Source organism: Ursus americanus, chromosome 29, assembly GCF_024610735.1.
Source record: "Ursus americanus isolate L20-20 chromosome 29, mUrsAme1.1.p, whole genome shotgun sequence".
Taxonomy (NCBI): domain Eukaryota; kingdom Metazoa; phylum Chordata; class Mammalia; order Carnivora; family Ursidae; genus Ursus; species Ursus americanus.
This window is the reverse complement of record NC_142155.1, coordinates 12,401,983-12,422,488: the sequence shown is the minus strand read 5'-3', so window position 1 is coordinate 12,422,488 and position 20,506 is coordinate 12,401,983. Positions and strand designations below refer to the sequence as shown.

General features: G+C 35.5%; 1 protein-coding gene across 7 annotated transcripts in view; it reads left to right on the top strand.

The window, feature by feature from the left end:
- The window catches only part of FAM135A (family with sequence similarity 135 member A), a 126,008-nt gene that overhangs the window by 6,414 nt on the left and 99,088 nt on the right, over positions 1-20,506 (top strand). For all 7 annotated transcript variants that reach the window (XM_045803282.2, XM_045803272.2, XM_045803291.2 and 4 more), the window contains 3 exons: positions 9,096-9,185; positions 11,041-11,156; positions 17,423-17,502. In XM_045803282.2, the coding sequence (XP_045659238.1) occupies positions 11,080-11,156; positions 17,423-17,502 (157 nt within the window). In that variant the 5' untranslated portion in view covers positions 9,096-9,185; positions 11,041-11,079. The remainder of the gene's footprint in view (positions 1-9,095; positions 9,186-11,040; positions 11,157-17,422; positions 17,503-20,506) is intronic.

Below are 20,506 nucleotides of genomic sequence, written 5' to 3'. Positions count from 1 at the left end.
GAATCACTTTTTAAAATGAGAGATGTCACTGATGAAAGTGTGTTGTGCATGTGAATAATTGTGAAGGCAAAAAAGAAAGTTAAAAGCTAAAAATGGTGTGATCTTCAGAGTTAGGCAAGTGACAGGTGGCTTGGCCATTTTAGAGCAGGTTATAATACAGTGACTTAGCATGTTTAGCCCCTGCAAGAGGGAGCTTACGAAGCTGGACAGGGTGTCAGGGCCTTAGCCAAATAAGAAAGGAAATGAATGTAAATAAAAAAATAAAAATATAGGGGCGCCTGGGTGGTTCAGTTGGTTAAGCGTCTGTCTTCGGTTCAGGTCATGATCCCAGGGTCCTGTGATCTAACCTCTCGTCAATCTCCCTGCTCAGCCGGGAGCCTGCTTCTCCCTCTCCTCCTCGTGTTGTGCTGTCTGTCACTATCTCTGTCTCTTTCTTTCAAATAAATAAATAAAATCTTTAAAGAAAAGAAATAAAAACATAGCTCAGATATTTAGACTGAACCACCCAATGCAGACTTAACCATGGCCAGAATTATACCAGATGGCAAGTTTAGAGATGCAAGGCTAATCCAGATTATCACTGGTTGATTGTTCTCAGTTTACTGCTGTATGGTCTGATTTGGTCAGGATTAGCTCTAAAACTTGAAGGTCCTGAGCCTGTATAGATTAGAGTTCAACTACGCCCTAAGTGAGTGGGACTTAGAAAAGGTGGCACCTGAGCTCACCCTCCCCCAAGAGACCCATCTACTCTTCTCAGTTTGCTATAGAACTTGACCGTTATAAGAATATTTTATTCACAAGGTTGTAAGAGTGGCATTTTGAAGGCTTCTGGGGGTGCCCCTATTTTTAGTTTCCTACTTATTCATTAGGAGAAGGCTCAAGAAAATGGATACAAAACCGACCAGCTAGTATGAAATGGATTGAGGTAACCTCCTTCTTTGTTCCCATCATATTCCTATTTAACATACTTGAATTTAACTGTACGTATAAGATGCTCTTTCCTCCATTGGTCCCAGATTCTAAATGTCAGTCTCTGTCCCCACATGTCTGTTGTAGTGTGAAGTTGGGCTTGAATGTAATGTTCCTTCATTTGGTATCAGTTCCTGTAAGTCTGCCATAATTTGAGTTTCTCAGCATCGAATATGAACATTTTAAAGATGTGTACAATATGGCCCCTAAATGCAAGTTTACTCTGTTATATAGGGTTCCACTGAAGAAACTGAATTTTTTCCTAAAGTTGAAAGACAAAGTGAATGTGTTTTACTCGTTGAGAAATGGTATATTGATTGCCAACATGGAACCTTTCTGAGGGATTTTTGAGGCTGAGTTGGCCCATAGGTGATTTTTGCCTTATGTAGTATCTTTAGTAGCTACTGCATAAGATTAGGCATCATTATTTAGACTGTCAGTATTATAACCTCTGAACCCATTTGTGTCATGGTTGCTAAATTGGGCATAGAATTTAGAAGCTGGAGCTGTTGGCTCCATAATTGGTAGAAGTAATCCTTTTATTCCTTAGGTTAGCAAAGGGAGTGTCTTAGAGTTCCAATTCGTTCAGCTCCTTTACTATCTTCCTTAGGAGAAAGAACATCCTCAGGGCATATATTTTGGGTCCACAGTTTGAGTGTAGGCTGTTTTTTTAGTATCTGAGAGGATCTGATCATCCCCTGTGGTCTCCAGTTCATCTTAAGGAACCTCTAAGCTGTGCCTCTTAGTTTCAGATGTTTCCACATCCTTTTAGATTTCTGGTAACACTCATGAATTCAGACCGAGTTCAGAATGGTTTGTGGTTAGGAGCGCCTGGGTGGCTGAGTTGTTAAGCGTCTGCCTTCGTCTCAGGGCATGATCCTACGGTCTTTGGATCGAGCTCCGCATCAGGCTCCTCCGCTGGGAGCCTGCTTCTTCCTCTCCCACTCCCCCTGCTTGTGTTCCCTCTCTTGCTGGCTGTCTCTCTCTGTCAAATAAATGAATAAATCTTTAAAAAAAAAAGGTTGTGGTTAGCTGTTGTTTTAGGATTAGTGTAGATGATGTAGGAGCATCTCCCACATTTTTCCAGATGTCCATACCTGGAATCCCCTTTGTAGATATTGGAAGTCTCTCAACCGATCTGATTGGAGTGAACGTCTCTATAATCTTAGAAACTGTGCATGGTTTTTTATGGACCTCGTGCTATTTCTGGCGCAGTAACTATACCTTCCAGCAGTTAAAGAGATGGCTTGGTATTCCTAGACTAACGTACATGTTCAATAGATATATATGTATGTGTAATTTAAAACTTTCCAGTAGCTGCATTTTAAAAAGTAAAAATATATGGTAAAATTAATTTTATAGTGTTTTTATTTAACCCAGCATATCTAAAATATTATTTCAAGATGTGATCAATATAAAAAAACATATTAATGAGATATTTATGTTCTTTTTCTGTACTGCCTTTGAAATCTACTGTGTATTTTATGCTTAGAGCATATCTCAAGGTACTACATTTTTAACAATTAAAGTAAAATATAGTCCTATCAAACAATAAAGTTATGTTAAGTGAAAAATACTTTATACTGCATTAATGTTTGGATTTAAATTTAAATTACTTTAAAATTAAAAATTCAGTTCCTCAGTCACACAAGTCACATTTTAATTGTTCAGTAGCCACATGTGCCTAGTGGCCACTGTGTTAGAGCAGCTCTAGAGGGCCAAGAACGTCTGTCAGAATAATAGGTAACTTTGTTTCTTTGGAAGTAAGCTCACTTTTCCTGAGGTATAACAAGGTAATTGTCAGATTGTTCTCCCTGTCAGTATAAGAGCCTTCCAGTATAAATTTTCCATTTAGTATAGAATCAGTTTCTGTTTGAGGTTCCCGTTTGTCTTCTTTGAACTGGAGTTTGTAGTTTACTCAGCTAAATTCTCTCTTAGGGACCTAGAAAATGGCCCAAGAAGGAGCCTACTCAAATTATTCCATTTAGGCTACTTCACCAGGTCCACAAGAGCAGAAAGAACAATTTAGTCTCAGGTAAATCAGCTTATTCCTATAGTTTCAAATGCTCAGATTAAAGTGACAGATTTTAAGCCAGCAAGCAGACTCTGCAGGAGGGCCATGAAATTCATGGCTTCTGGTAGAGCAGAGGGTTCCTTACAGTGGAGTGTCTCCCAGGCATCCTCTGGGTAAAAGGAGAGAAGCCCTTTCTTCACCTTCTTTCATTCTTGAGAGAAGGCAGACAAGGATTTTTTCTGTTCCATGAAAGGTCCTATGCCTGAGGATCTGAATAGCATAAGAATGTGTGTGAATGATTGCAAACACTGAATGCATTTGCCCTGTAGATGAATTTGATTTGAACTACACAGGTTTTGTTTGCTTGTTTTGTTTTTGTTTATTTTTGAACTAGTTGGCAACATCTAAAGTTTAGGAGATTTCACCTTTAGGAAAAAAGTTTCCAATTTCTTGTTGAAAATTGAGAAGCGTCCGCCAGTGCTGGGCCAGCAAGAATTGGCTGTACCTGAGTGGCAGTTGCTCCCCGTGATGGGAAGAGGGCAGTTTATGAAAAGAGAATCAGATCCCCTTTGACCCTGAGAGTCCTCTGGTTTTTCATGCCTTTCTCTTTTTGCCTACTCTTCTTTTCCTTTAGTCCTTCTTTGAAATTTTTCTACCTATACATAAACATAAAAATCATTGTTTTCTGTTTTTTGAGGGGGAATGAAAACCAGATTTATCAGCATCTGTACATGTATATATCTGTACGGGTATTGTGTATTTCTATTTAGAGAATAATCAATAAAAAGAGACAGTTTTGAGGAAAATTAGCAGTAGAACAAAAAAGACACTAGAATAGGAGAAGAAGAGTGAAGAAAGTTGCTAACAGACCTAGAACATATGCTGGTAAAGGTATTTTATTATAAATAAAAGTTTATTTTATTATAAAAGTTTATTCATACATGTCTTTGTTCTCCATATATCAGTGTTGTTATTCCTTTCTTCAGGTTGGTTGGGTTAGATAGAAAAATAATAACAGTTAATATTTATGGAAGATTCGATGTTAATTTATTAAATCTTTGTTAAATATTAAATTGAGTGCATACTGTGTGTCAGGCAGTGGGGATACAGCTACGAACAGTAGTCAGGATTCCTACCTTTATAAAGCTTACATGTTAGTGGGGAAACGTAATAAAAACTAAAAAAAAGAAAATCTTTAGTTTCTTAGATGGAGATAAGTGCTGAGGGAAAATATAAGGGAGGAAAGAGGGCGTGCCAGGAAAGGAGAGTTACTATTTTATTTTATTTATTTAATTTTTTTTGAGAGTTGTTATTTTAGATAGTGTGGCTAGGAAAGAGCTATTTGAGAAGTTAATATCTGAGTTAAGACTAGAAGGAGGTGAAAAGTGATTCATTTGGGTATTTGGGAGGGAAGAGTGTTCCAGGGAACAAATGTAAAGACCCTGGGACAGGAATATATTTGGTATGTTTGAGAAATAGCAAGGAACCAAGTGAACAGACTGGTAGGAGATGAGGTCAGAGAAATTATGGAAGATTAGATTATATAAGGTCATCATAGAGGCCATTGTGAGGCAATTTTACTGAGTATCATGGGAAGCCACTGAGGGTTTGGAATGGAGGAAAGAAATACAATTTGAATTATTTTCAAATAATATTATATAACATAAAGGATCATCTGGCTGCTTTTTTGAAAATAGGCTGCAGAGGGATATATTAGAGTATAGGGATATATTAGGGTATAGGTTAGATACAGTTGCTGTAACAAAGAGTTATAAGGCATAAAAGTCCAAGCAGTCTAGATAGGTGGGACATCTGTGCTCTGTGAAACCATTCAGGAATCGAGAATCTTTCCATCTTTTGTTTTACCATTCTTTGGGGTCTTGTCCTAATTTATATCATCAAAACTAGATCACTATCAAGACAATACTACATCTGCGAAAAAGGGAAACAGATGGAATCCAAAGCAGGCAAGCTTAGCTATACTTTGTGCCTATTGCATTTCCCAGTGTATTGTAAGTGTTTAATAAATGTTTGAATGAATGAATACCTATTTTATATCTGAGTAAACTAAGAGATAGAGAACTAACCATACTTGACTAAGAGTCTATACTGGAACATGATCTTTAAACCCTGAACACTAAGAATATCTGTATAGAGGAAACTATCATAAAGGGGTTATATCCATGAAATGGGGAATGTCTTATATAAAGGTTACATTGATTTGTTCTCCTTAAAAATCATTACTGTACAGTCTTTATTTTTTTTTTAATTTTTTTTAAAGATTTTATTTATTTATTTGACAGAGATAGAGACAGCCAGCGAGAGAGGGAACACAAGCAGGGGGAGTGGGAGAGGAAGAAGCAGGCTCATAGCAGAGGAGCCTGATGTGGGGCTCGATCCCATAACGCCGGGATCACGCCCTGAGCCGAAGGCAGACGCTCAACCGCTGTGCTACCCAGGCGCCCCTACTGTACAGTCTTTAGATGTGATTATTAAGGTTTAAAATGGTGGTTATTAGAAGGGGGATTCAAGATGGTGGCATAAGAAGACTCTGGATTCACCTCCTCCCATGGACACAACAAACATATCTTTATATGGAATGATACCCTCTGAAAAGGAACGGAGAACTAGATGAACAGTGCTTCTATAACAAAAGATAAAAGAGAAACGTGGAGATGGTAGGAGAGGCAAAGGCACAGCCTCACCCTGGACCCTACCCCAGATATGGTAACTCCACAATTGGGAGGGATGCCCAAAATATGGAACTCTTTCTCAACATACTTTCATGATAAAAACTTCAATAAATTATTTATAGAAGTGTACCTCTACATAATAAAGGCCGTATATGACACACCCACAGCTAACATTGTGCTCAGTGGTGAGAAGTTAAAAGTTTTTCCTCTAAAACGGTCATCACTTTTATTCAGCATAGTACTGGTAGTATTAGCCGCAGCAATTAGGCAAGAAAAAGAAGTGAAAGGCATCCCAATTGGAAAGGAAGACATAAAACTGTCACTATTTGCAAATGACATGATACTATATATAGAAAACTCTTAAGATTCTGGTAAGAAATTATTAAAACTAATAAATGAATTCTGTCAAGTTGCCAGATACAAAATTAATATACAGAAATCTGTTGTGTTTATTGTATATAGTACCAATGAACTATCAGAAAGATAAATGAAGAAAACGATCCCATTTATAGTTGCATCAAAAAAGAATAAAATACCAGGCACCTGGGTGGTGCAGCTGGTTGAATGTCCAACTCTTGGTTTCGGCTCGAGTCATGGTCTTAGGGTCACAGGATTGAGCCGCAAGTCGGGCTCTGTGCTCAGTACTTGTGCTCCCACTTGTGCTCACTCTCTCTCTCAATAAATAAATCTTAAAAAATAAAGGGGGGGGCACCTAGGTGGCTCAGTCGGTTAAGCATCTGCCTTTGGCTCAAGTCATGATCCTGGGGTCCTGAGATCAAGCCCTGTGTTGAACTTCCTACTCAGCGGGGAGTCTGCTTCTCCCTTTCCCTCTGACCCTACCCCCCAACTCGTGCTCAGTCGCTCTCTCTCTCTCTCAAATAAAATCTTAAAAATAAATAAACATTTAAAGAATAAAATACCTAGGAGTAAATTTAACTGAGGAGGTGAAAAACCTATACTCTGAAAATTATAAGACATTGAAGAAAGAAATTGAAGAGGACACAAGTGGAAAGATAGATCGTGCTCATGGATTAGAAAACTTAATATTGTTAAAATGTCCATAGCACCCAAAGCAACCTACAGATTCAGTGCAATCCCTGTCAAAATACCAGTGACATTTTTCACAGAACTGGAACAAATAACCCTAAAATTTGTATGGAACAACCAAAGACCTCAAATATCAAAGCAGTCATGAGAAAGAACAACAAAGCTGGAGTTATCATGCTTCCTGATTTCAAACTATACTACAAAATGATAGTAATCAAAACAGTATGGTCCTAGCACAAAAACAGACATGTAGATCAATGTAACAGGATAGAGAGCCCAGAAATAAACCCATTTTATAGGGTCAGTTAATGTGTCAAAGGAGGAAAAAACATACAGTGGGGAAAAGACAGTCTATTCAGTAAATGGTGCTGAGAAAACTGGACAGATACATGCAAAGTAATGAAGCGTTTTCTTATACCACATACAAAAATAAACCCAAATGGATTGAAGACTTAAATGTAAGACCTACATCCAAAAAAACTTCTAGAAGAAAACATAGGCAGTAAGCTTTTTGACATAGGGCTTAGCAGTACTTTTTGGACATGTCTCCTCAGGCAGTGGCAACAATAGCAAAAATAAACAAATGGGACTACATCAAACTAAAATGCTTTTACACAGTGAAGGAAACCATCAACCAAACAAAAAGCCTACTGAATGGGAGAAGACACTTGCAAATGAAGTATCTGATAAGGGGTTGATACCCAAAACATATACGAACTCATACAACTGGATAGCAAAGCAAAAAACAAAAGTAGAAAAACACAGAACCCTGTTTAAAAAATGGACAGAGCAGCTTAATAGACACTTTTCCAAAGAAGACATCCAGATGGCCAACAGACACATAAAAAGATGCTCAACATCACTAGTCATCAGGGAAATGCAAATCAAAACCACAATGAGATGCCACCTCACAACGGTCAGAATGACTAATATCAAAAAGACAAGAAATAACAGGTATTGGAGAGGAAGTGGAGAAAAGGGAACCCTTGTGCACTGTTGGTCAGAGTGTAAATTGGTGCAACCACTATGGAGAACAGGATGGATGTTCCTCAAAACATTAAAAATAGAAATACCATATGATCCAGTAATCCCACTTCTGGGTATTTATCCAAAGAAAATGACACTAATTCCAAAAGATAAACGCATCGCTATGTTCATTGCAGCATTATTTATAATAGCCAAGACATGGAAGCAATCTCTGTATCAGTAGATGATTGAATAAATAAGATGTGCTGTATAAGTACAATGGAATATTACTCAACCATTAAAAAAAAGAATGAAATCTTGCCATTTGCAGCAACATGAATGGACCTAGAGGGTATTTTGCTAAGTGAAATAGACAGAAAAAGACAAATACCACATTATTTTGTTACATGTGATATCTAAAAGACAAAACAAATGAACAAAACAGAAACAGACTCATAGATGCAGAGAGAAAACTGGTGGTTGTCAGAAGGGATGGGGGTGGGGGAATAGGCAAAATAGAAGGGAATTAAGAGGTATAAACTCCCAGTGATAAAACAAATAAGTCACAGGGTTGTAATGTTCAGCATAGGGAATATAGTCAATAACATTGTAATAACTTTATAGAGTAACAAATAGTAACTAGAACTACTGAAGTGATCATTTTGTAATGTATAAAAATAGCGAATCACTATGTTGTACACCTGAAACTAATATATTAATGTATGTCAGTTATAAATCAGTAAAAAATGAAATAGCAATTATTGAAGGTGGTAAAGTCTACGTATTTATGATGGAGAGAAAAAAAAGAACCTATGAAGAAGAGTGAATGTGGTCTTTATTCTAACATTTTTAGTATCAAAGGTAATTTTACCAAGGGGAAGAGATTTTTTTTGTTCAGGCAATACATATTTGGAGTGCGAACAAAACTATCCATAGCATATCCAGGCATTCTTTTTTGTCAGTGTATTTAAAATAGTTCAAGTGTGTGTGTGTGTGTGTGCACGCATAATGCACAGATGCACATTTCATATATATGTAACTTCAGAAATCACTTACTCTACCCAAGGAGTTATTTTAAAATGATAAGTTTTGTATCTTAAAAAGTAATAAGCTTACAATATTTTGAAAGTTCATGAAAATTGTTTCTGAAGCACTGAACTAAGAAAATACTCTTACTTATTATTGTCCTATGAAGTATACATTAATGATTCCTTAACAAAGTTATAATAATTAATATTGATATCAGTGAAACTGAATGAAAAATCTCAACAACTTATTTCTAGGAAGGCTTATCTAGATCTTTTAGATAATTGAGAATGTTAAGTAACTAATGAAGCCTAGGTTTCTTTAAAATGGACTTCTTAATATCTATTTTGTTTGATATGTTATTTTTTTCTTTCTCATAGGGGGAACAATATATTTTCAATAAGAATCAGTAACTGGAAGTACAAGTTTGGTTATTTCATTATGTTAAAATGAAGTTTTAACCAGCAGAGGTAAGAATCTCTTCTTTTGTATTTAAGTCAATGGATCAGAATATTTGTTGAATTTCTATGAAGAACTATTTCAAAAACTATGAAGGGTCTGAGATTTTATCCCCCTTGCAGGCTAACAAGTTAGCCTGCCGCAGTGCCATGGATGTGGGCAGAAGACCTGAGACTCCTAGATTTAAGAAAAGGCCGCTTTGCACTCATAGTAGTAGCAGTAGCTACAGTACTAGGCAACACCTGCGTATCAGTAGGTTGTATTATAGGAGAGGAACCTTCAGCTAAGGGTACCCGGATTTTTAAAATGGATAATAAGTCTGCCTGACTTATGCCTATTAAAGGGAAAATAAACAAGTTTGCCCATTGTTCCAGTATGAGACACTATCTCTGACTTCTAAGACTGTTCGCTGATCATACATCCTTGAAAAATAGTCTGGAACAGGGGCAGTCAGGGTCTGCTTGCAAAATATGCAGAAACATGAGACTCTGGAGAATTGTCTTTCAACACTTTCTTACTCTGAATTGTGTTTTAAAGCACGTATTATTGATAAAGATGATTGTTACAGTACTTTTTTGAAGTAGTGAAAAGATGGAAACTACTGAAATACCCGACAATAGGAGATGGTTTAAATTATAATATTCACAGTGTAATAGTGAACAATTGAAAATAATGTTGTAAAACTACATTTATTGACATAGGTGCTCATCAAAAAATTAGATGAGGTAAACACTATAAAATGTACATGTGGTTTGGATCCTATTTTTATAGAAATTTTACAAAAGCACACACAGGTAAAGAATATATACCAAAGCATATATTTCGATGGACAGAATCATGACTGTTTTTATTTTTGCTTGTCTGTGTTTTTTTTTTTTTTTAAGATTTTATTTATTTATTTGACAGAGATAGAAACAGCCAGCGAGAGAGGGAACACAAGCAGGAGGAGTGGGAGAAGAAGAAGCAGGCTCATAGCGGAGGAGCCTGATGTGGGGCTCGATCCCATAATGCCAGGATCACGCCCTGAGCTGAAGGCAGACGCTTAACTGCTGTGCCACCCAGGCGCCCCTGTATTTTTTTTTTTTTTTTTAGTCCTTTAAATGAATACTTTAAGCTTTTGTAATGAGGGGAAATTTTTTTTTTTGAAATTTAAAAACAAATAGTAATTTAAGAACTTCACCTAACAGAAAAAAACCTTCATGAATTTAAATGGAGATCAAAGAATGCTAATTCTCTTCATGACTTTGGAGTTGCCTGGATGTGCAGTGTAGAACCAGAAGAGAATAATTAGGTCACTTAATTTTTTTCTTTACTATTTTATCTGTGATAAAGTCAAGGGTTTCTTTTAGCAGTTTGCTGTATTATTTATTTATTTATTTTTTAAGATTTTATTTATTTATTTGACAGAGATAGAGACAGCCAGCGAGAGAGGGAACACAAGCAGGGGGAGTGGGAGAGGAAGAAACAGGCTCATAGCGGAAGAGCCTGATGTGGGGCTCGATCCCAGATCGCCGGGATCACGCCCTGAGCCAAAGGCAGACGCTTAACTGCTGTGCCACCCAGGCGCCCCAGCAGTTTGCTGTATTATTATCACATAGATGTCACAAAGGGAAACAAGTCTTAGAAAATGCATTCTATTAGAACATATCTTAAATTATATATTATAGCTATTTAGTAAGTATATCATTAGTAAGTATATTTAGTTGATTCTGGTGCTGTTTAGTTGGGATAGGCTAAGTTAGGTACACTGAATTAATTTGCTTCATTTTTATTTTCTGCCTGTCGTACTCTGAAATATGTTTAAATATTAGTGTTTTTGTAAATTGGCATTTTTGTCATTCTGCTTCTCATGATTTTTTTACCAAGGTGCTGTTACCAGATTTGTCTTCTCAGTATAAATTGAAAATGACTGAAGTTCAAGCAATGGTAGAATTCTCTGTGGAGCTAAACAAGTTCTACAATGTGGATTTATTTCAGAGAGGGTATGTATTTTAATGTGAAGATTATATATTTTGCATAAGAAAAGATGTACAGATTTTCATTTAAAGTTAATTGCATACTTATATTCCAGCCTATATAAGGCAAACAATGAGGTGTATTCAAGTAATTATTTTCTTAGGAAATTTTAGTTTTAAGTAAATGTTTGAGAATTATTCACGTGGATTTAATGATAATGCTGGATATATGTAATGTGCATTTATGAATTTGTACTGAGCATTGAGAGGACTTCTGTGAAAATGTATAAGATCTCTTTTGCTTGTAAAAGCTTATAGTGAATGGGGAAAATAAAGAATATGCACAAAACAGCTAAGTGGAAATGCAAAATGATGAATTTTCAAGAAGTGTATATAGAAAGTGCTCTAGGAATCAGAACAGAAAGACATCTTTCTGGGTTAGTATTTTAGGAAAGGCATTATGGAGAAATAGGATCAAAGTGTGATTAAGACTTGTATAGGCATAAGGATGTACTGTATGGTGACTAACATAACATAATAAAAATTATTATTAAAAAAAAAAGACTTGTATAGGCAAAGGATAAAGTGAAAGACCCTTTTGGTAGGAGAGAGCAGCGTGAATCAAATCTTGGAAATAAGAATGAACATGTATTTTTTTTTTTTTAGATTTTATTTATTTATTTGACAGAGAGAGAGTGAGCACAAGCAGGGGGAGCAGCAGGAAGAGGGAGAGGGAGAAGCAGGTTCCCCACTGAGCAGGGGGCCTGGGGCTTGATCCTAGGACCCTGGGATCATGACCTGAGCCGAAGGCAGATGTTTAATGACTGAGGTGCCTCTGAACATGTCTTTTAAAGAATATTTAGGAGATTGGAATTCTCCAGGAGAATTGCAAAAGAAAAGATAGTGAAGAAAGGAGAGGTTAAGTTTGTGAAGGGCTCCTAATGTCTGAAGAAGAGTTGACAGTAGGGATTTGGGCAGCCATTAATGGTTTCTAAGTAAGAAAGAAATTATCACTATTATTACAAGAAGCATTTACTAACATGACGAAGATTGTGATATATTAGATTGATGGTTGTGTAGAAGAAATAGAAGCATAGGGGACAGTTTAGAGGTGCTTGCAGTAACTCAGGTACAAACCTGAAGGTCTGCACTAGGTGATAGTAATGCAGCTCTGACTATCAGAAGTAGGGTGAGAGAGATTTTCTATTGAGTTTTTTGTGTTTGTTGTTGTTTTATTTTTAGCTTGTTTTGGCTTTACCATCTTGTTGAAAAAATAAAAATGGCTGTGATCTGCTTTACTCCTCATGGTCTCTCTTCAGCAGGACAGGCTGGGCTTGTTTTCGTGGCAGGGACAGAAGTCAAAGAAAGACAGCAGAGGATGCAGGGCCTCTTGAATTGGCACGCTTGTTATTTCCACTCCATTCTGTTGGCTAAGCAACTTATAAGGCCAGCCCAGGAGTCTCAGCTGGCAGTTCTTAGGCCAGTAAAGCTTACTTAAAAATTTTGTGAGGTTTCTGTATGTCTGATATAGTTCATTCCAAGCTCTGAAACCTACATCCACAATTGTCTTTTGAGACATGATTATTCTCTAGATGTAATCACTAATATTTGGGGATCAGAATTCTGTGGGATCATGCCCCTCAACTTCCTCAAAGCCCTTTTGTCAAACTGAGAATGTCTACTTAGACACTGCTTTAAGTTCTTTAGAGATCTTAAGAAAGGGGTTTGTAGCCACTCCCGTGATAATGATCTTTGTCCGTGGCAGCATTTTATTTTTAAAATCTTTAGGGAGACTGAAGATGAAAGCCCATTTTGTTTTCCAATCTAGCAAGTCCTGGTCCATCTATATTCCCTCTAGATTCTGTTTGTAAAGTGACCACTTCTTTCTTCAGCTCATCTCTTTCTGACAGAACCTTATTATGCTTAGCAAGGAGTAACCAGTTGACATTTTCAGTATTCTCCCTGGAAATTAGCTTGCTCAAGTCCCAAAGTTTCTTAGATACATTGTCCAACTTCTTCTAAGTTATTGCTGACAGTGTGTTTACCAAAAGTTTCATCACTGTATAACATGGGTTACCATTTTTTAAATCTCTATAATTTACTCATTTTTCTTGCCTCTGTAACTATAAGTGTTACTTTGGTACCGAAGTCAGTGCCACATATTTTAAATTTTTGTTATGGTGCACACTACTTCTAAGTTAGCAATTTTCTGTATTATGTATCGCCACAGTAATGCAGCTAATAACAAACACAGAGCTTCAGTGGCATCACAACAATAAACATTTATTTTTGCTCACAAGTCCAGATCAGATGAATGGTTCTGTTGTTCTTGGCTGACTTGGCTGATTTTGCTGGGTTCACTTATGAATTCAAACTCAGCTGGCAGGTTGGCTGGGTGCTAGCTGTTACAGAATGGCCTTACCTTGGCGGACTCAGCTCTGTTTTATGATCTCTCATCCTCCAGCTTATTCTCACAGAGGAGGCAGGCTCCAAAGAGAAAGAAACGATGCAAGAAGACCTTTTACGACCTAGGCTTGGAACTAGCACATTGTCATCTCTGCCACATTGTATTGCCCAAATCAAGTTATAAGGCCAGCCCAGATTTAAGGGTAGGGAACTAAACTCCACTTTTTATTGAAAGTCACATTGCAAAATGTATGGGACACCAGGATGGGTGAAAAAATCAGAGACATTTTAAAAATCATTCTCCTACCCACTTTAACATTTTTTATTTTTTTGTTATTAATTTCTGGGAGGCATTTGGGGGAAGAATAGTTGGGTTTAATGACTGATTCCATATGGAGGATGAGACTGAAAAAACATTAAAAATATGTATGTAGAAGTGTAAATATATGTGATATCTAAGATTACTTTGAAATGGCTCAGCAAAGAAAAAGTACAGATGAGTCAAATATGGCAAAAATCTTTTTAATTGTTGAAAATGGGTAGTGGGCATATGGTTTCATTGTTCCACTTGTTGCAAATTGGGTATTTTTAATAAATATTTAAAAGATAATGTTGAAGTTTTTAATCTTATTAACTTGTACAATATTAGTAATGTTGAAATTAATAAGGAAGTTGAAGATTTGTTCATTTTGGTATGCTGAGTTTGAGGTAAGATATCCAAGTGGAGTTAGTTCATAATTAATTGGAGGTTTGGAACTGGAGATAAAGATTAAGTGAATTATTATTCCATTTTATTGCCAACCATCATAAATGTAGCATGTGTAATTGCTGCTTTTATTGGTTTTCTCTTCATCTACAATCTGGTTTCCCCATCCATTGAGGACTTTTGAAGAATATTATTATGTTTCTGATCTTTCAAATCTAATGGTTAGAGGATCATTGTTTTTAGATACATCGCTTGACTTGTTTATTTAAGAATATTTTTGCTTTTTATTGAGTTATAATTGACATAGAATATTATATTAGTTTCAGGTGTATAACATAGTGATGTGACATTTGTCTACATTGCAAAATGATCACAATAAGTCTATTTACCATGTGTCACCATACAAAGTTAATACCCTATTATTGACTTTATTCCCCATCTTGTATGTTACATCCCCATGACTGACTTATTTTTTAACTGGAAGTTTGTACTCCTTGATACCCTTCACCCATTTGCTTCCCCCAGCCTTCCCTCCTCTGGCAACCATCAGTCTGTTCTCTCTATACGTAAGTCTAGGTTTGGTTTTGTTTGTTTTGTTTTTTAGATTCCATGTGTAAGTGAAATCATGTATTTTTCTGACTTAATTCAATTAGCATAGTACCCTCAAGGTTCATCCATGTTGTCACAAATGGCAAAATCTCATTCTTTTTATGGCTGTGTGGTATTCCATTGTGTGTGTGTATGTATATATATATATATATATATATGTGTATATATATATATATATATATCACCTCTTCTTTATTCATTCATTGATGAATGGACACTTAGATGGTTTCCATATCTTAGCTATTGTAAATAATGCTAAAATGAACATAGGGGTGCATACTACCTTTTTGAATTATTTTTTTCATGTTCTTCACGCAGATACTCTGTAGTGGAATTGCTGGATCATATAGTAGTTCTATTTTTAATTTTTCCCAGAACCTCCATATAATTTTCCATAGTGACTACACCAACTTATACTCCCTCTAACAGTGCACAATGGTTCATTCCCTTTTCTCCACATCTTCAGCACTTAATCTTTTGATATTTTGATAATAGTCATTTTAACAGGTGTGAGGTGACATTTCATTGTGGTTTTAATTTGCATTTCACTTATGATTACTGATGTTGAGCATCTTTTCATATACCTATATGGCTTCTTTGGAAAAATGTCTATTTAGATCTTTTGCCCATTTTTTAAAAAAGATTTTATCTATTTATTTGAGAGAGAGAGTATATGAGTGGGAGGAAGGGGCGGAGGGAGGGGGAGAAGCAGACTCCGTGCTGAGCAGGAGCCCCATGCGGGCCTCGATTCCAGAACCCCGGGATCATGACCTGAGCTAAAGGCAGAGGCTTAACTGACTGAGCCACCCAGGTGCCCCTCTTTTGCCCATTTTTAAAATCAGATTGTATGTTTGGGGTGTTTTTTGTTTTGTTTTGTTTTGCTTTTGAGTTATATGAGTTCTTTAAAATAATTTTGGATATTAACCCCTTATTAGATATATGATTTTCAAATATTTTCTCTCATTTGGTAGGTTACCTTTTCATTTTGTTGATGGTTTCCTTTGCCATGCAGAAAGTTTTTAGTTTTATGTGTTCCATTTGCTTATTTTTGCTTTTTGTTACCTTTGCTTTGGGTGTCGGAGTACAAAGAAAGTCATCACCAAGACCTATGTCAAGGAGCTTACTTGCCTGTGTTTATTTTACTTAATTTTTAGTTAAAATTCTCAGCATGGGAAGTTGGTTCCCAGGCTCCTATGATTCCACTTTGATTTTTGGTTTTAGTCATCTCATGTTTTTCAATCTGACCGTATCTTAATCTCAACTAATTATCTCTCTCTGTTTATGGAGTTTTGCCATGTTTCTTTAAGGCCAGATTGTGACTTTCAAGGTTATAGATTTAATTGGCTAGACTTTCATTCACTCCTCTTTAATTCTGGCTTTGTGACCTGACCGTATGTTCTTTCCAATGCTATACCTTGCTATAGGTAATAGTAGTAATATATTTATGTATTTTTATCTTTGTATTATTTACAAATTCAAAAATTTAAATCACTAGGAAATTATTAAATAAAAAGAAACAAAATATTCAATTCCCTTGTGTATATCTAAACTCATCTGGATTTGTAACTTTGATTTAGCTTTTAGTGATGGTGTGTGTGTCGTGTGTGTGTGTGTGTGTGTGTGTGTAGATGTGTGTAACCTCCATTACATATATATACTTGCAGTGTATTGTTACAACACAAACATATTATAATGTTTACCTCAAATTTTTTATTCCATATAAACTGTTCTTACTAGTGACTGGTTGATTTCTATATGTAGATATAAATATTATAAAATCCTGTAGATTAAATAAATAAAAGTACATAAACTAATACCTCTGACCTTGAAAAAATGCTGAATTCTTTAAACCAAATACATGTCTTTATTTTGTAATTTATAGTATTAAGCCAGTTTTCAAAAACCATTATCTCTATTTTCTCTAACTTATGCTTAAGAATAATTTATCTTTATTATGTTCTAAAAGAAAAAAATGAATAACCAAATTAGGCCGTGAAAGTCTTAGATGCCTTACTAACTCCTCTGGTTGCTATGACATTCTCTCATTTAAAGTAAGAAATACCAAATACATTTCTTTTGTTTTCTCATTCATTATACATGCTGGTTTCCCTTTGGGTCTTACTGCGTACTGCTCATATTTGATGTGGACCTAATGTATTGTTTTTCACCAGTACTAAATATTATGGTAGGGGTGCCTGGGTTGTTCAGTTGGTTAAGCAGCTGGCTCTGGATTTCGGCTCAGGTCATGATCTCAGGGTCTTGGGATTGAGCCCTGCTTTGGCTCCATGCTCACCACAGAGTCTGCTTGTCCCTCTCCCTCTGTTCCTCCCCCACTCACGCACACTCTCTCTCAAATAAATTAAATAAATAAATAAATAAATAAATAAATAAATAAATAAATAAATAAAATCTTTAAAAGAAAGAAAGAAATTTTTAAAAATAATAAATAAATAAATATTATGGGACACTGATATAAGCAGACCAAATTTATTACTTAATACATACAAATATATAGAAATTGCATGTTTTAAAATATATTTTGAAATGATTTTTTTTGTCTATTTTCCTTTAGTTTTTACCAGATACGTGCATCTATGAAAATTCCACCAAGAGTTCCCCACAGAGTAGAAGCTAGTTTGTTACATGCAGCAGGTAAGCCAAGGAATATTTTTAACTTTTAAGAAAAGTCTGAAGCAACATTATAATGGCAATAATAACTTTTAATTATTTTTATCTTTTTAATTACAAATATAAGATACCAACGGGTATCATTATAATAAGAAATATATTTGAGGCCTCAGCAAAACAGGCTTGATTATAGATTCCTTGTCTTTCTCTTAGATTTCTTATGATGAGCATATGAAAGAATGTATGTGAAATTTCCACAAAAACAAACATAAGTAGAGGTGTTGTGAATTATATCATGTAAGATGTAATTTTTAAAAATATACAGTGAATGTGGACATATAATTTGATATATGATTACAAAGGTGTTTTACAATAGTTTTATAGTATGCCTTTGAGAATATTTTTTTAACCACATTTTTGGTCTGGGTTAACTACACTAATTAAAAAAAAATGCAGAAAGTAAAGTATACAGTAAAAGATAGGTATGTTATAGCAGCTCAGTTATTTACACATTCTGTGGAGAGACACCAGCATTAAAATGTTTGAACCAAACGTGGTCTTGATATAATCCGTGAGCATTTTTTCAGCTTTCCTGATACAGCGTACTCTGTTTCATTCTATGAAGTTAGGAAATGAAATGGTTAATGAAACATTCTAGAGAGTTATATATGTCAAATATGAATTATCGGTTTTGAAAACATCATAAATAATAAAATACACCTAACACTAAAGCTATGCTGAGCATAATTCAGTCTGTTTTAAAACTGAAGAAAATATTCTGGGAATCTGAAGTGTTTAGGAAATCTTTTTAGCATCCTATGGGTACTAAAATGCTAGGTTATAGATTTTAATGAATTTTACATAATGTAGAGTTCATTCTATCTTCCTGAAGACTCTCAAAATGCTCAGAGAGGTTTATTGCTTATGACCAAAAATATGTACATTCTTTCTTTTTTTTTAAAAAAAAACAATATTTTTTTCTTGGCCTGGCATACATATTAAAATGTAGTTTATTGTCAATTAGACTTTTGTAAGTCTACTTTCTATGAAACATAGAGGTTAAAATAATTCAGAGTACAAGACAGATTTGGTCCTCCCTTTTTGAACTTCTAGTAGACTAAATGTCTTGCCTATTGTATCTTCTAAAGTTGCCAGTTGAAAAAATAGAAAGACCTTTTTTGCTGGACTCCCTTTTTATTTTTTCAGCTTTATTGAGAAATAATTAATAAATAGAATTGTAGATTAAAGTGTACAATATGATTTGATATATATATATTATGAAATAATTACCACAGTCAAGATAATTAGCATATCCATCATCTCACACAATTCATTCTTGTGTGTGTGTGTGTGTGTGTGTGTGTGTGTGTGTGTCGTGAAAACGCTTAAGATCTGCTCTTTGCAAATTTAAGTATGCAGGACTTTATTACATATGTAGTCACCATGCTGTGCATTAGAGCTTACTCATAACTGAAAGTTTACACCATTTGACCTATATCTTCCCATTTCTCCAACCCCCTAGCCCCTGGAAGCACAATTTTGCTGTTTCTGTGAGATCCCCTTTTTCATTTCATTTCGTTTTTTGTTTTGTTTTGTTTTGTTTCCACATGTAAGTCATTCCATGCAGTATTTGTCTTTCTCTGTCTGCCTTATCTCACTTAGCATAATGCCCTCCAGGTTCATCCCTATCCTTGCAAATGGCAAGATTTCCATCTTTATGGCTGAATAAGATCTCTCGCCCTCTCTCTCCCCCTTCCCCCCTCCCTCCCTGCCTCTGTGTGTGTGTGTGTATGAGATACTACATTTTCTTTCTTTCTTTTTTTTTTTTTTTTTAAGATTTTATTTATTTATTTGACAGAGAGAGAGACAGTAAGAGAGGGAACACCGGCAGGGGCAGAGGGAGAGGGAGAAGCAGGCTTCCCACTGAGCAGGGAGCCTGATGTGGGGCTCAGTCCCAGGCCCCTGGGATCATGACCTGAGCCAAAGGTCTTAAATTTAAGTCTTAAACCAATTTGAGTTAATTGCTGTGAGTGATATAAGGTAGGGGTGTAGTTTCATTCTTTTGCATGTGGATATCTAATTTTCTCAGCACCGTTTAGAGACTGTCCTTTCCCCGTTATATGTTCTTGGTATGTTGTCAAAGATTAGCTGATTATGTGTGTATAGGTTTATTTCTAGGCTCTGTTCTCCTCCATTGGTCTGTGTACCTGTTTTTATGTCGTCATCATACTGTTTTGATTACTGTAGCCTTTTAATAGTAATATTATAGCCTCGAAATCAGGAAGTGTGATGTCTCTAGCTCTGTTCATTTTTTCTTAAGATTACTGTGACGGTTCAGTCTTTTGTGGTTTTATATGAATTTAGAATAGTTTTTTTCTATTTCTGTGAAAAATGCCATTGAAATTTTGATAAAGGTTATATTGAATCCATAGATCGCTTGCGGTAGTGTGGACATTTTAACAATATTAATTCTTGCATCGAACTTTACATCGGAATCTGGGATGTACTGTATGGTGACTAACACAATATAATAAAAAATCATTTAAAAAAAAAAACCATATTAATTCTTTCAATCTAAGAACACAGGATATCTCTCCTTTTATTTGTGCCTTCTTCAATTTCTTTCATCAGTGTCATAGTTTGTAATGTACATGTTTTTATCTCCTTGGTTAAATTTATTCCTAAGTATTTTATTATTTTTGATGCTATTGTAAATGGACTTTCTCCCATTTTTATTTATTATTATTTTTTTTAAATTTTATTTATTTATTCGACAGAGATAGAGACAGCCAGCGAGAGAGGGAACACAAGCAGGGGGAGTGGGAGAGGAAGAAGCAGGCTCATAGCAGAGGAGCCTGATATGGGGCTCGATCCCATAACGCCGAGATCACGCCCTGAGCCGAAGGCAGACGTTTAACCGCTGTGCCACCCAGGCGCCCCATCTCCCATTTTTAAATAGAGTTGATTTTACATTTATGAAATAAACATGCACAGAACAACTACCTTTTATTTATTGATTTTTTTATTG